General features: G+C 40.8%; 1 protein-coding gene across 1 annotated transcript; it reads left to right on the forward strand.

The window, feature by feature from the left end:
* The first annotated feature begins 612 nt into the window (after positions 1-612).
* LOC134462838 (beta-galactoside-binding lectin-like) lies at positions 613-9141 on the forward strand. Its single transcript, XM_063216066.1, has 4 exons — positions 613-709; positions 5940-6019; positions 7549-7720; positions 8553-9141. Exons 1-4 carry the CDS (start codon positions 704-706, stop codon positions 8697-8699), a joined length of 405 nt encoding a protein of 134 aa, XP_063072136.1. The 5' UTR covers positions 613-703; the 3' UTR covers positions 8700-9141.
* The last annotated feature ends 5514 nt before the right edge of the window (positions 9142-14655 follow it).

Raw genomic sequence — 14655 nt, forward strand, 5'->3', positions numbered from 1 at the left:
TTTTTTCGCTGATGCCACAAGCGTGCTGTCATTGCGCTTTGACAGCTCGCCCATAAATTCTACAAGCTGGTTAAATTATTTCAATGATTGAAGACTGTATTTCAATCAGTGTTAGCCAAATGAATATTTACTATTATGTCTGTTTCCAAGGAGCAAACAATTTCCGCAAACCATTCCAAAAACAACTTGCCTAATAGAATGATGTTTTCTTTTACTTTTACTTTTTCTTTTTTTATGCAAGGACAGATAGCCTACAATAATGATGTGGGTCACTCTAAGAAACAAAACATAACTTTCCTCACCGCAACATGATGCGTCCAGCGTTTATAGACACGAGGTTGAACCAAATATTTTGCCATTACCTTGGAAACCAAATGCAATTTCAGTCTATTTTTAGATGGCATCTAGTCGTTGTTCTGTCCATCGCCACTGCATATCAAATGATTCAAAATGATACGAAAATCAGCTCGCAAGTAGACAATAAGCATGGCATTCCCAAATGGGCCATACTACATTTTAATTTTCACACAATGAGCAGCTACATCACTATTTTAAATGGGCCTTGAAACATGATGCTGAAATTCTATTGGCTCTTCCAGGTGTCACTCATACAACCCAGCTTGTCCTCCTCTGATAAGTTCACGCGCGGCGCAGAACTTTCTTCTAGTTATTTTCTCACAGAGCAAGCGACCAGACAGCAACAATGACAGTAAGTAGCCTACTGAATCTTTTTTTCATACTTTACATGGGCATTGCATGCAATTGGCAGTTTTATTTTCTGGGAATCTTATTGTAAAGTAGCTATTTGATGTTTGCTCATGTAAACCTGATCATGAAGAAATTAATAGGTCTACAAGAATGAATGAACGAATGAATGAATTAGTTGTAGAAAAACTGTAAAAATAGTAAGGTAAAGAACCAAGAGAAAATGCTTTACATGATGGAGTTTTAGAGCTAGTGGTATGTTGCAAATGGAATGGAATGCACAGCAAATTGCATCAAAACTCAATTAAATTAAACCATCCAGGATCCTCAGTCATGTACCTTATAACCTCCCTGCCCTCCAGCGTGTATAAGAAAATTTCTTATCACAGCTGAATGTAACGTAAAAGTTAATTAATTGTCTGACAACTGCTTTCTATAATTTCACTGAAAGTCACAAGACCCGGTGTTTTTTCTACATACAGTATTTGTCCGTGAATTGATGGACTTGAGGCTCAGCCTACAGCTGCCACACCCATTGAGATCTTGTAGTGCTCAAAGATGGGATATGGAGGGGATTTCATGCAGCCTCGTGAGCAATGAAAACACGCTTGCTGCTGAAACACCTTTTCATTAAACAGTTGCTCCTGACTGACAACTTAAAACTTTTGTTGAATCCTTGGTAGGCTACTCAGGAGTGCTCTACCATGACAGCCCTTATTTTTAACCTTTCAAAAAGCAATGGTCCTACGTATATGCATATAACATATTTTACATTTAGAGCGCAAAAGAGTATATCTAGAATGTGCTTCAGAAGTGACATACCGTAGGTGGCTTTTGGATGTGACTCCAGACTGGAGCCATTCGCTTTATCAGGGTCAGTGGGGAAAGTGTGAGCTGACGGAGCAGCAGCAGCAGCTGTCCTGTCTCATCGTCCCCTGGCCCAGTAGCCTACCGCTCCAGAGGGAGAGGGTGATATGTGTCACTGTGGTGAGAGGAGAGAGGAGAGGAGCGGAGAGGAGAGAAGAGAAGAGAAGAGAAGAGAAGAGAAGAGAAGAGAAGAGAAGAGAAAAGAAGAGGAGAGGAGAGGAGAGGAGAGTAGAGGAGAGAGGGCCTTACTTGCAGGCGCGGTGGACCCTTGCCAAGCCTTCTGCGAGAGGGGCCAGTTTACACTACAGCCAGCTGAATAATGCGGAAAGAATTCTCTCTCTCTCTCTCTCCCCTCTCTCTCTCTCTCTCTCTGTCTCTCTCTCTCTCTCTCTCTCTCTCTCTCTCTTTGAATCAGACTTAGTTAATGTCTTTCTGTAACTTTCTGTGTCCGGATCTGAAGGTTTCTCTCTGGTCCTCTTTCTCTGTTCTTCAATTTAGGGCTTCTTTATCTAATCAATTTCACCTCCTTGATTCTACTTTTGATTGTATTTTCTGTTCGATTCTCCATTTCTGTTCTGTCATGCCCTTTTACGTTTTCCTCTCTACTCTCAACTTCTTCCTTTTCTCTGCAGTACCTTCCCTTTTTTCTCACACGTCTCCTCTGAATCTCTCCCTTTTCTTCCTCTTTCACCCATTTCTTGGTTTCCCCTTCTCTTCCCCCCTTATCCGCCACCAGAATTAGAAGCCCTCCACTTTCTTGCTCATTTGAACGCAGTGATGAAATGATATTCTCTCTACTCTCTGTCTACCCCCTCTCGTCTCTCCAGGGGTGCATTTCTCAAAAGAGAAGTTGTTAGCCTGTTAGCAACTTCGGTAGTTGCCAATGGGAAAATGCATTGAAAACAATAAAGTGGCTAATGTAGTAAGCAACTTTGGCTTCGAGAAATGCACCCCAGAAGCCCCACCCACTCACCCAGGGCCACTGACAGCATTGGCCAGGCCTGGGACTAAAAAAGAGCCCTCCACACAATACACAATATAATGAGAACTCAATTCCGGGCCCCCTCTCTCCCTGGGCCCGGGGCAACATACCCGTTTGTCCCCCCCTGTCAGCTGCTCTGCTCTCACCCCTCCTGTACTGTGCCCCTGCTCCAGTCTCCACCCCCTGCTCTGCTCCCCACTCAGGGTCCTGTTTCCAAAGGCTTGGCATAGCTCTGTACAGTATGCCCCTGTCTGCAATCATGGCACTCCCGTCCCGGCTGTCCCATCAGCCCTGCACAGTAAATGTTGCGGTGTTAATTCAACACTTAAAGAGTTCATTTAAGTCCAAATGATGCCAAATCAACTATTTAAGTGTTACATGAGCACTACAGAATTTACTGTGTGTGCAACAACAGCACAGCCACAGCCGTGTGTGTGAGAGAATGCTGCATAGTCACCACCTGGCAAATTAGGTTATCACACACTAAACCGTTCTTCACTCAACAGTAGGCTATAGCACAGACAGACCTCTTAGTGTGTGGCATTGCATTGATGCAGAACATACCTAAAGGTTCACTGACAGAACTGAATTGTTGTTCTTGCATCGATACAGAATAATGATATTCCTCAAAGTTTCTCCTACAGACTTTATTGTGTGGCATTCATTGTATTGATGCATATTGCTGAATACTTCACGACCAACAAAACGTATGCCTCTTTTCCACTGCTGATTCTATGGTAGGCCTACAGCTCGACACTTAGCGACTCGGCTGCCACTTTTTGTTTTACGATTGAGCTGCGTCGTGCCTATTCGAACAGCAAAAAGTGGCAGCCGAGTTCAAGTCAAGTCAAGTCAAGTCAAGTAGGTTTTATTGTCAATTTCTTTACATGCACTGGTCATACAAAGAGTTTGAGTTGCGCTGTGTCGAGCTATAGGCCTACCAGAAAGCCGGCAGTGGGAAAAAGCCTATAGTATACTGTTGCAGAATATATTGCACCCTAACCAATATGGATTTCAACACAGCAGAAGTATAGCTGTGGTGATTCATGCCTCACATGTGTGGTGCTCGAGATCTGTTTGAAATCGCTGTGACTCACCACAGCGAGTGTTGTGGTGACCAGGAACGTTTGTTAATGTTAAGAGGAAATGGCGTAGGCATAGTCAGGGCCACTGACAGCTTTAGGCTGGGCCTAGGGCAAAGTCATCTGAAAGGGCCCCCCATCCATTGCATACAATGTAATGAAAACCCAATTATGGGCCCCCTATATCACTCTGGGCCCGGGACAACTGATCCCTTTGTCCCCCCTTGTCAACTTCCCTGGGCCTAGTTGGTCTGCTGCCTCGTGTGGTACTAACTACAGTGTGGGAGACACACAAAGTTTCGTTGCAGACGGGGAAAAAAGTCCAAGATTCACATGAGGGATTAAAATCTATCAAATCTAGGCAGCTGCTATTTAAACCCCAAGTTTCCATGGGCAGGACCACATACAGTACTGTACTGCAGGCAATCATAGACTGAGGGTTTTTGTTGGACTCCTGTGTTTCCTCAGCATCTCCTTTCAGCCGCCTTTTTTGCATCCATCTGCCAGACAACTTCACACAGGAGGGAAAATGTGACCACTCGACTCTGCCCACTGCTGCCCTACATTAACCAACTATTCCTGGCAACAGTGTTCCCCTCTCTCTCTTTCTCTCTTTCTCTCTCTCTCTCTCTCTCTCTCTCTCTCTCTCTCTCTCTCTCTCTCTCTCTCTCTCTCTCTCTCTCTCTCTCTCTCTCTCTCTCTCTCTCTCTCTCTCTCCTGTTCTCTTTCCCGCTCTTTCTCTCCCCTTTCTTCTCCCTCGCTCCATCTTGGTCACCCACTCAAATGCTCCACTGGAAAATGATTACTTACTCCTGTCCAGCGGCAGGATTTACAAGCCTAGCTGGATAGCGCTAGGCTAGGCCTGCATTCTGATGCTTTCCTTATACGTACTCACAAAAAAGCTGATTTAAAACAGATGTTCTAATTTTGAGATGCAGTAGCTGAAACGGCATGGAAAGTTTGAGTTGGGTTAGGTGTGGCCAAGCAGGCCATCCTCATGAGCCCTTGTTAGAGCAACATTTTCCAATTCGATAGCTCGACAGGTTTGAATCAGAATTGTTTCTACTAAGAAATGGTCCACTCTTCCGAACTGAGTGTGATCAATGCCCATGAAAAGAGTAAAAGTAAATCCTATCTTTCACTGTGTTTAAATTAATGAACCACTGATTTTGGAAAAGGAATTTGTGGCCTCTTAGTGTGAGCAGATACGTCTGCTTGCCCATTCTCATGTCTTCTGAAGAAAAAAACCCCCTCAAAAAACAGAGCTATGACATTATCGACAGTCTTAAGTGACAGATTACTACTTTGTCATTACCATTTTGCTAACAACAAGTGTACAGAAGGAGCCACTGATGTTTACGCCTGTGATGTTACTTAAGTCTTGTTCAGCGATACAAAATGAATTCCAGTGAGAGCTGTCAATGAAGTGTAGGCGTAGGTCCTATCGCATCACATTGTATCGATTTTCTACCATGTTTACTTCACTTCAACATGATTCCTCCTTGCAAGTCACACGCTATGTGCATGTGAAAAATGGGAGAAATAAATAGCTCCTACTGGCACTGTTAAATGGAACAAGATGAACTAGATCTAAACTGAGCCTGCAGCATTGCAATGACAATGAAGTGTTTATACTCGTCTCATACTTGATGAAGGACCTCTTACTTGATTTTAATGCAACAGTGTCTCCTCTTAGCCTGCGGAAATCCCATGCTACCTTCAGAGGCGATTCTATAAGTTGGGGCCCAAAGCAAAATTTCAAAAGAATGAACATTCACAACAAATCACCACTAGTATTTACCATCTAGAGCAGGGGTGGGGTACCTATGTCTCGAGGGCCGTTTGCGGCCCTTGAGGCCGTTTTATCCGGCCCCCGATATCATTTTAATGTTATGCAGCTTCACATGAAATATGACATATTTTTTAAAGGAATCTTAGAAAATATATTTGCAATACAATCAAGTTATATTCAGGGGACCGAGAACAGGCGGGATCTGTTTTAAAGGTGGCTGCCTTCAATATAGGCCTAAAGTGCAGGGGGAAATCATGGTTTGTGTTCATATTACGGCCCACGGAGGACTTTTACGGCCCTTGGTGAAATTTGAAGTGGCCCCCCGAATGAAAAAGGTTCCCCACCCCTGATCTATAGGATTGGGGGCCCCAAACAGCTGCCTGCATAGCCTGGCACCTCTGGCTACCTTGCACAATTGTTTCCATCTCACTTGTGATTAGGTCTGGTGGTAACCAGGCAAGTTTCCTCTGGGCTAGAGCACACAAACTGACCAGTTCATGTTCCCTTACAGGGTGTGGTGGTTCAGAACATGTCCTTTAAGGTGGGCCAAACCTTAACCATCACCGGCGTGCCCAAACCCAATTCAACCAAGTAAGTGAACATTTGAGGCAGCTATCAGGAAATTATAAATCATTAAAGGTGCACTGTGTAAGATTTTTAGTCGCTTATTTACAGAATTCATGCTGCCCATTCACAAATGTTACCTTTTTCATGAATACTCACCACCATCCAATTCTAAGTATTTATTATGACTGAAAAAATGTTCTTTTCATACATGAAAAGGGGATTCTTCTCCATGGTCCACCATTTTGAATTTCAAGAAGTAGAAATTTTTTGCTGCGAAAATGACTGTACTTTGGTCATAATAGTAAATATTGGTTTATAACTTAGTAAATATTCATTTGGCAATAAGCAGCACAGTTTCAATGACAGTGTACCTTTTTTACCGTTTAGTCCTGCTAAATGTATCCATGTCACATTAGTGTACGTAAATTGTTATCCAGTTCCACATCCGGCCTTTCGTTCCTTAATAGATCCTGTCTGGCACTATGCCTGGCACTATGCCTGCTATGCCTTGCACTATGTTAACTGACTGTAAACTGTTGCGCTAAGCCATTTTTGTTTCAAATGAAGGCCTATAGTATCTTTAACCGTTTCATAATAGCCTACATGTCAAGATTTCACTCTAATACATACAATCTAATGCAGCCATGTCTTGTAATGTCGTAATAGTACAGGAAGGTGGGTAACGCTTGGGTAATACCCTGGGTAATACCCTTACAAGTGCCCAATAACATGCTTATTAACTTTATTAACATCTTATAAGCTGCTTATTATGTGTTTATAGTGGTTTATTCTTTTAGTCTTATTATTTCAATCGGTACACATATCCATCTTGATATGCTGACTAATGCTAGATATGGAGGCGTCCAAATTTTCAAGATGACTGCCATGTGTACCGATTTTCATGCTTTTACTCAAATAAAGTTACTCATCAGATGTTCACAACGTTAAAGGGACACTGTGCAGGAAATGGTCAAAAAAGGTACTGTAACTATGCTGCTTATTGAAATTGGGCTGCCTATTGCCAAATTTTAATATTTACATGAAAGTTTACTAAGCATTAAACAAATATTTTCTAGTATGGTCCAAGTACAGTCATTTTTGCAGCTAAAAATGGCTATTTTTGGAAATTCAAAATGGCGGACCATGGAGAAGATCCCCCTTTTCATGTATGAAAAGTGCAATTTTTCCAGTCATAATGAATACTTAGAATTTGATGCTGGTGGTAAGTATTCATGAAAAAGGTAACATTAGTGAATGGGAAGCATGAATTCTGGAAATAAGCAACTAAAATCTCACACAGTGTCCCTTTAAAAAGCATGTTAACAAAGTTAATAAGCATGCTGGGCACTCGTAAGGGTATTACTACCTGCTTACTAGTGACTATAAACGCTTATTAGAAGAACCTTATTCTAAAGCGTTACCAGAAGGTGTTACATCCTGCTGGGCATTGCTGCCTGTCGCACCTCCTCCTGTGCCCATGGGTCAGCTGCAGGGTCAATAGCCAGGAACCACCATTCACCAACGTTTCTCTCCTGTAATCCTGTGTCCCACAGCTTTGCCATCAACATCGGCACCAGTAAGGATGAGCTGGCCCTGCACATGAATGCGCGCTTCAACGCCCACGGGGACGAGCGCGTAGTGGTCTGCAACTCCTACCAGGGGGGCAAGTGGTGTCAGGAGCACAGGGAAGGAGGATTCCCATTCAACGAGGGAGAGGAGTTCAAGGCAAGGCATCTTTTTTACATCCATTTCTGTTGGCTTGGTATGGTATGGTTAAACAATTAAAAATGTAGTGTTCGAGAGAGTACGCTAACCCTTTATAGGGCACACAAATTTTTGCTCTGGAGTGAAAAAAAAAACTTTTACAGGCTCCAGGCCACTGTTTATTGGTCAAATGTCAAGATGTCACTATCTGTCTGAAAGCCTGATTTCTCCTGATTAATTTGGTATAACCCACTTGGTTGTACACCCTTGTAGAGGGGCATGGCTGTGGCATTTGTGACAGGTGTGCAAGCAGTCGGAAGTGATCGAATATAGTCACTTGCCCTATAAAGGGTTAAATCGACTCTCTAAGTGCTGGTTTAAGACTGTATTTTTATGCTGACATTCAAACATTGTATCACGTAAAGGCTAGTACAGAGACTGGCTAGTACAAAGACTGCCCACATCTAACCCTAAATCTACAAGTAGGCCCAAATCTGTGGTACATTATGAAATATGTCTTAATTATTGCTAAGGATATTATAGTGATATACAGCTGTGCAGCATATGACAATGTAGTATAGTTAATGTGTAGTAGCATATCAGCATCAGTATCAGTGTGACTTATGCAAGCCATATGCAAAAGATATTAGTTCCCCCTTGTGGACATTATTAACTGTTTTAAAACAAGTAGGGGCCTACATGAGTTGCTAATATAGGCCTAGGCTCTCTCCTTTTTCATCCAAATGGCAAGAGCATTTGCAACACACATATGCACATATTACACATATTTCACAAGTTTGGGTGCAAACACTATTTCTAATTTCTATGTTCTGTTGATTCCTTCTCCATTTAGATCAAAATGACCTTCACCGCTGCAGAGTTTGAGATCACTCTGTCGGACGGGAGTCAGATCCACTTCCCCAACCGCGTGGGTGCAGAGAAGTTCAGATACATCCACTTTGAGGGGGACGCCAGAATTAAAGGGGTCGAAATCGTGTAGATCATCTTCGTTGTAGAAGCAGCTTTAAATTGTGTTTTGTTCAATAATGACCGATTCAACAGCTATACTGATTGTTCTCCCTAGTTCACCTTCTCAGTATCAGTTGTCTCACATACTGTAACATCACAATGGCCTAACCAATGCCTTAAAAACCTAACTCACCCAAGTAGCTTCAGCTCAGTTTACTTTTTGAGGAACTCAGTGAGATACCCGTCAACACCACCAGGGGAGCCAGAGACTAAAACATTACATCAGTCCATGCAGTCCCTCGACATTATTGCACAAAATAGTAAGGTCAAAATGTAGGAGAGGTAGTAATAGACTAATTAATATCCTGTCTGTTAAGAGCTTTTCTTGCATAAAATCATTCCACAGCGTTGACCAATTTCAATCTTTTTTTTTAACAAATTGCATCTGCAATAAAAAACAAACATCAATTAAACTGTGTCTGTGTAGTTAATTGGGGTGCAGAAGACCATAATTGTTATGATTGTTATAAGTTATAATTGCCCTGCTTATTTAAATGAAAACAAAATTGAGCTTGTACAGGCAGTCAGTAGTACAGTATCCTGTTAATATGATGTTAATGGTCAAAATGACTTATACATGCTTACTACCTTTGGGTTTCCAAGCAATAGACTTTATGCTATTCAAGGAGAATTGCAAGCCTTCCCGTACTCAACCTGGCATATTACAGACATAGACATGACGCAAAATGGACCTCTTCATCTTATTGTATTTCTTAGTAGTTATTTATCTTTACTGTGCAGAGCAATTAAATCTCCTGTGTTTAGCTCTCTTGACATGTTACAGTTTTTCTTGATTGCTTTGACACAGTTGTCACTCCAAAAAGCAAATTGTCATACCAGTTCACGCAATGGGCTAACCAGTTAAACCAATTCTCCAAACACAACATCTTTGTTTGCAAAAGGGTACTACGTTTCCAAAATATTTAACACATGCAATAAAAGCAAACTCTGTCTTCAGTCCAATACACAATGCATAGCACTGTATAAACACTCCCAGTCAGTCATTACACAATGGTCGTAAAAATCCAAAACACGGCTATCATGTTGACACAATTTGTAGTTATTTAACACTGTTTTCAATTACATAACTTTCAAGCCAGTTCCATTGTTGTTTCTTTTACTTACCCACTGACTCTGCTTGATCAGGATCTACTGACTGAGAGATAGCTGGCCCAGTAAATGCTTTGCATAAAGATTTGAGTTGTGTGTCTTTTCTCATGTAAAATTGTCAGTAGGCTAGGTAGTGGGTCCATGTAACAATAATGTCTCATTGCAAAGAATTGGATTGAAAATCAGAATGGTTTGATGTAGTTTTTTGTTTTGTTTTTGTTTGTTTGTTTGTTTTCTTTCTTTTTTTTACAACTGTAATCAAAAATGTACTAATGGCTGATAACGGTAGTACAGATAATATGTGTAAAGTAAAATATGATGTTGCAGTACGAGAATGCACTTACAACAACTTTGCAAAAGAACTCCATGCCAAGAACAAACAAGAAGACACTGTGTGTGTATAAAGACTGATTGCTAAATTAAGATTTTTGAGAAGGAGTGTCAAATAGGTGCTCTGGTGTATCCACACAACTGAAGGTAGTTTCTAAAAGTCAGGAGTAGATTTTTTCTGTATGGTTATCAGAGCTTAAACAATGAAATGTGCACTACTTAAATGGCACATGCGTTAACTGTTTAGCAAAAACTGTGTTATATGAATGGGAAATATGTCAAGTGAACAAGAATGTGTTCACACATATGCACAACATGTCTTTTGCTTTGCTGAAATAGTGATCATGACGACTTTGTGTGAGTCAGTTGGTTGAGAAAATGCTCTGCTTGTAACTAGGAATGCAGGGCATCATTTTTTTGTAAGTTGAAAAAAAAAAACATAGCCACCAATCAGTGCCGTGCACAGACAGTGTATGGGGCAGGTGCTGATAATGGTTGGGGGCTGACTGCTTTACTAGAGGCTATATCATATTGGAGCACCATTGTCACTTTGCACATGGACCACAGTGCATTGTAACAAATTTCAAAAGGGCAGGGTTTTTTTTGTCCATTAGGGCAAAGGGGCAGGTGCTTTATTGCACCACCTCGTCCCTATCTGTGCATGGCTATGTTGCCAACACAGTATTGGGAGGAGAGGAGAGGAAGGAGGAGAGGAAAGGAGAGGAGAGGAGAGGAGAGTTAAAATTGGCAGGGAAATAAGTGTGCCTCAGTATTGCTGAAACGCCACATTTTCCCTGCGGAATAATACACTGTAGACATGGGCTCTTCTTCATTCGTGGGAATTGTTTTTCAGTAGATGCAGTCACTCGACAGTGATGTGCAAGAGACTTCCCAGAGTGTCAGGGCCAAGAGGGGGCGATGTTGGTGGAGCGTATCAATCCACACAGTCCATGCCACACTTCAGCTAACCAGCAGCTTATTTGCATGTTCAAGCCACAGTTAGACTCCACTTGTGGGAGAGAGAGAGATGGAAAGAGAAAGAGAGAGAAAAAACTGAGACAGAGAGATGATAGGGAGAGCCAAAAAGACAGCAGGGCACAGAGCTAGGAAGGCGAGTGAGACAGCTGGACCAAACCTACATGCTGTATATTCTTGACAGACTAAGTCACTACTGGTTTCTGACATTTGACTTGATTAATATTTTTCCTACCAGCAGCAAAGGCAGGCCCCTAACAGCCAAAACCATGGTAGTTTTCCCAAATTATCCTCTCTCTTTTCTTTCTTTCTTTCTTTCTTTCTTTCTTTCTTTCTTTCTTTCTTTCTTTCTTTCTTTCTTTCTTTCTTTCTTTCTTTCTTTCTTTCTTTCTTTCTTTCTTTCTTTCTTTCTTCTCTTTCTCTCTCTCTCTTTCCCCCTCTCTCTCTCTCTGTGCGTGTGTATTGTCATTTTTGTTCATGTCTACGCACTGACAAGTGATATGAATTATCTATCAGAACTTAGCATGGTAAGATTTCATGTCATTTGTAGAGAGTTACTTGTGCACAATCCCTGGTGCTGAACAAAAAGATTACGTATTTTTTGAAAAAAGGTTCGCACACTTCTTTGGATTTTTTCTTCTTGAAGTTATTTTTTCTTCTTTTTATTGAATGAATAAATAAAAAGAAGAAAAAATAACTTCAAGAAGAAAAACCTTTTTTCAAAAAATAAAAAAAGATTTCATGTCATCTCATGTCAAACCTTGTATGAAATACACATTTAAATGAGCTAAAGCAGAGAGGTGAAATATATACAGTATATTTCTTAAAGGAGGCAGTGGCGCACTGCGCTAAGACACTGTACCATAGAGTCATCATGGCCCATGGGGATCGATGTTCGAATCCGGCCAGAGTAATTTCCCAACTGTTTCCCTTCTCTCTCTGATATCCCGCCTCACGGTCCTGCCCGAATAAAGGCTACAAAATGTTTGTACGTGAGCAGTTTTAGAAAGCACATTTCAAAAGTATCTAGAATTTACCACTTCAAAACTATCCCATCTATGGGGCTAAGAAACCCCTGTCACAATGGAGTTTTTATTTTTATCCACATATCGTGTTTATACGTAAACAGATAGAAAATATCCACATTTTAAAATATCCACATATGTGTAACCAGTACCTTATAGTGATCATCTACTTTGTAGGTAGCACGTAGGACTAAAACCATCCAGCTTGGAAAAACGTGGCAGCTTGGTAATATTTAAAGGTACACTGTGTGGGAAATGGTCAAAAAGGGTACTGCAACTATGCTGCTCATTGAAACTGGGTTGCCTATTGCCACATTTGATCTTTTCGTGAAGGTTTATTAAGTAATAAACTTAATTTCTCTTGTATGGCCCAAGTACAGTCATTTTTTGCAGCTATAAATGCCTATTTCTGGAAATTCAAAATGGCGGACCATGGAGTGCATTTTTCTCAGTCATAATGAATACTTATAATTTGATAGTGGTGGTAAGTATTCATGACAAAGGTAATATTAGTGAATGGGTATGAATTCTGGCAATAAACAACTAAACATCTTGCATAGTGTACCTTTAAAGAGGAGATGAAGCCGTCACTTACCTGTAATATACGTGTCTATAACACCAGTAAGATAAGCCAGCAAATAGATATTTTTAAAGTCAGAAATTTAAGCCGCTAATAAAAAAATAAAGCAAACACGTAACCTTTCTGTTAAAAAAAAAATCTGTTTTCTGTGATCCCTGTGATGCTGAAACAGGATGCCCTCATACAGGTAATTGTGTATGTTTCGATCATGGTCTGACATAAGGTGAAGCTTAACTTCAAAAGAGGCGAAAGGTGGGTTTTTTTTTACATCATAAGAAAACATAAGAAACCTTCTCAAAGAAAAAATACACTTTATCCATTAATTTATTTTTGCACATTTGATGTAGGCCTATAGAACATATTTTTGTAGCAAGTATGGGACACTGTTTCCTGGCAATATTTTGCAATTTGCGAAAAAAGTAACCATCTCTATACCCCTGAGATTCTGGTAGTATTTTGAGGGTTCTATTGGGCCACATTTTTAATAGTGCATTAATCTTTGCAGCAGCTAACATGAGCTTGAGGCTCCAACTAAAAAGTGTATTTCCATGTCCGCTGTATATTTCTTTCTTAATGAGGTAGTGAACTAGATGTGAACTCAGCCTGGAGCAACACAATAATAATTTAATGTTGTACGCTCCCCTGGTTGATTGTATGTAATGTGGGTCTTGTGTCAACTGAACTAGAAAGCTCCAAAACTGCATTCACAGTTCCCATGGGGTTGCTGTAGCCAGGCCATGCTGGGAAGTGGATCTATCAGAAAGTGTACCATGTACTGCCATGTTCACTACTAGACAATTCAATTACTAGTAATGTAAATGTTGTCGAGTTGGTAAAAAAAAAATGTACCAAAATCCAGCAGTTTCAACCCTTGTGTCACTGGTTGGTTTTGCAATACACAAGTAGGAATAAGTGTGATACCTGCTACAACCACTAGGGGAGCCAGAGATTGAAATATTTCGTTCTCTCTCTGCAGTCTTTTGCCACCACATTTTGGCTAAGTGGGGAATTCATAAATAGCACTCTGTCTTTTGTGATAAAATCAGTCCACTCTGCTGATTTAATATCAGATAATTTCCAAGTGAAGCATTTTGTCCTTGGTGCTGGTGGTCAAAAGAGAGAATTCTGAAAGCATTAATCATCTGAAATGTTCATACTAAATGCCTCATTGCTTCCTATATCTCCTTGGCAGTTTTGCATAGGCCTAATGAAAAGACCCTGACTCTTATTTTACTCAACCTTTTTTTCCAAAACATGCATGCTGAGGTCAACAACAAATGGATTAGCCTTCTTACTTCTCTCCAATCAAAGTCTGTATTCCCGTTACAATGTGTCTTTTTTGACAAAGTGTTCAATCAACCGGAATTGTGACTATGTCATACGTGTCCCTCACTGAAAAAAAAATGGACCAAAATAAACCCAACAACAACTGACCCTTTGACATCTTAAAATGTAGAAAAGCAATCTTGTGGACAAGCAGAGTGATTTCCATTGAGATTCCTGGCAATGTAATGTGGTGGTAGGCTGTTAGTCCCTCACATGATGAATGGTAGGGCCATGACCTTTAGCACCACGAGGTCATCCAGGAGTGCTAAAGGTCCTGAAATCTGCTGCTGAGTACATTACCCTTATACAAGGATGCAGAGTGCTTAGCCAGAGCAGTGAAGCCCAAACTTTTTTTTGTCATGCAGGGACCCCCTTTTGAACCTGAGAATACTGAGACTATACAGTACTTCTGCTAATCAATTTATTTTTATTTTTTTTATTTAATTTATTTATCCTTTATTTAACCAGGAATTCCCATTGAGTTACATTAACTCTTCTACCAGGGAGACCTGGCCAAGAAGGCGGCTTAAAATGTTACACAATAAAACCACAAGAGACAAGAGACAAGAGACAACTACAGC

Source organism: Engraulis encrasicolus, chromosome 2 (assembly GCF_034702125.1).
Source record: "Engraulis encrasicolus isolate BLACKSEA-1 chromosome 2, IST_EnEncr_1.0, whole genome shotgun sequence".
NCBI lineage: Eukaryota > Metazoa > Chordata > Actinopteri > Clupeiformes > Engraulidae > Engraulis > Engraulis encrasicolus.

What these genes read in the sequence shown, in the direction of transcription:
- LOC134462838 (XM_063216066.1), top strand. An exon ending in CCCAAACCCAATTCAACCAA is followed by an intron (nt 6,020 to 7,548) that starts GTAAGTGAACAT and finishes TGTGTCCCACAG; the next exon opens with CTTTGCCATCAACATCGGCA. An exon ending in ACGAGGGAGAGGAGTTCAAG is followed by an intron (nt 7,721 to 8,552) that starts GCAAGGCATCTT and finishes TTCTCCATTTAG; the next exon opens with ATCAAAATGACCTTCACCGC.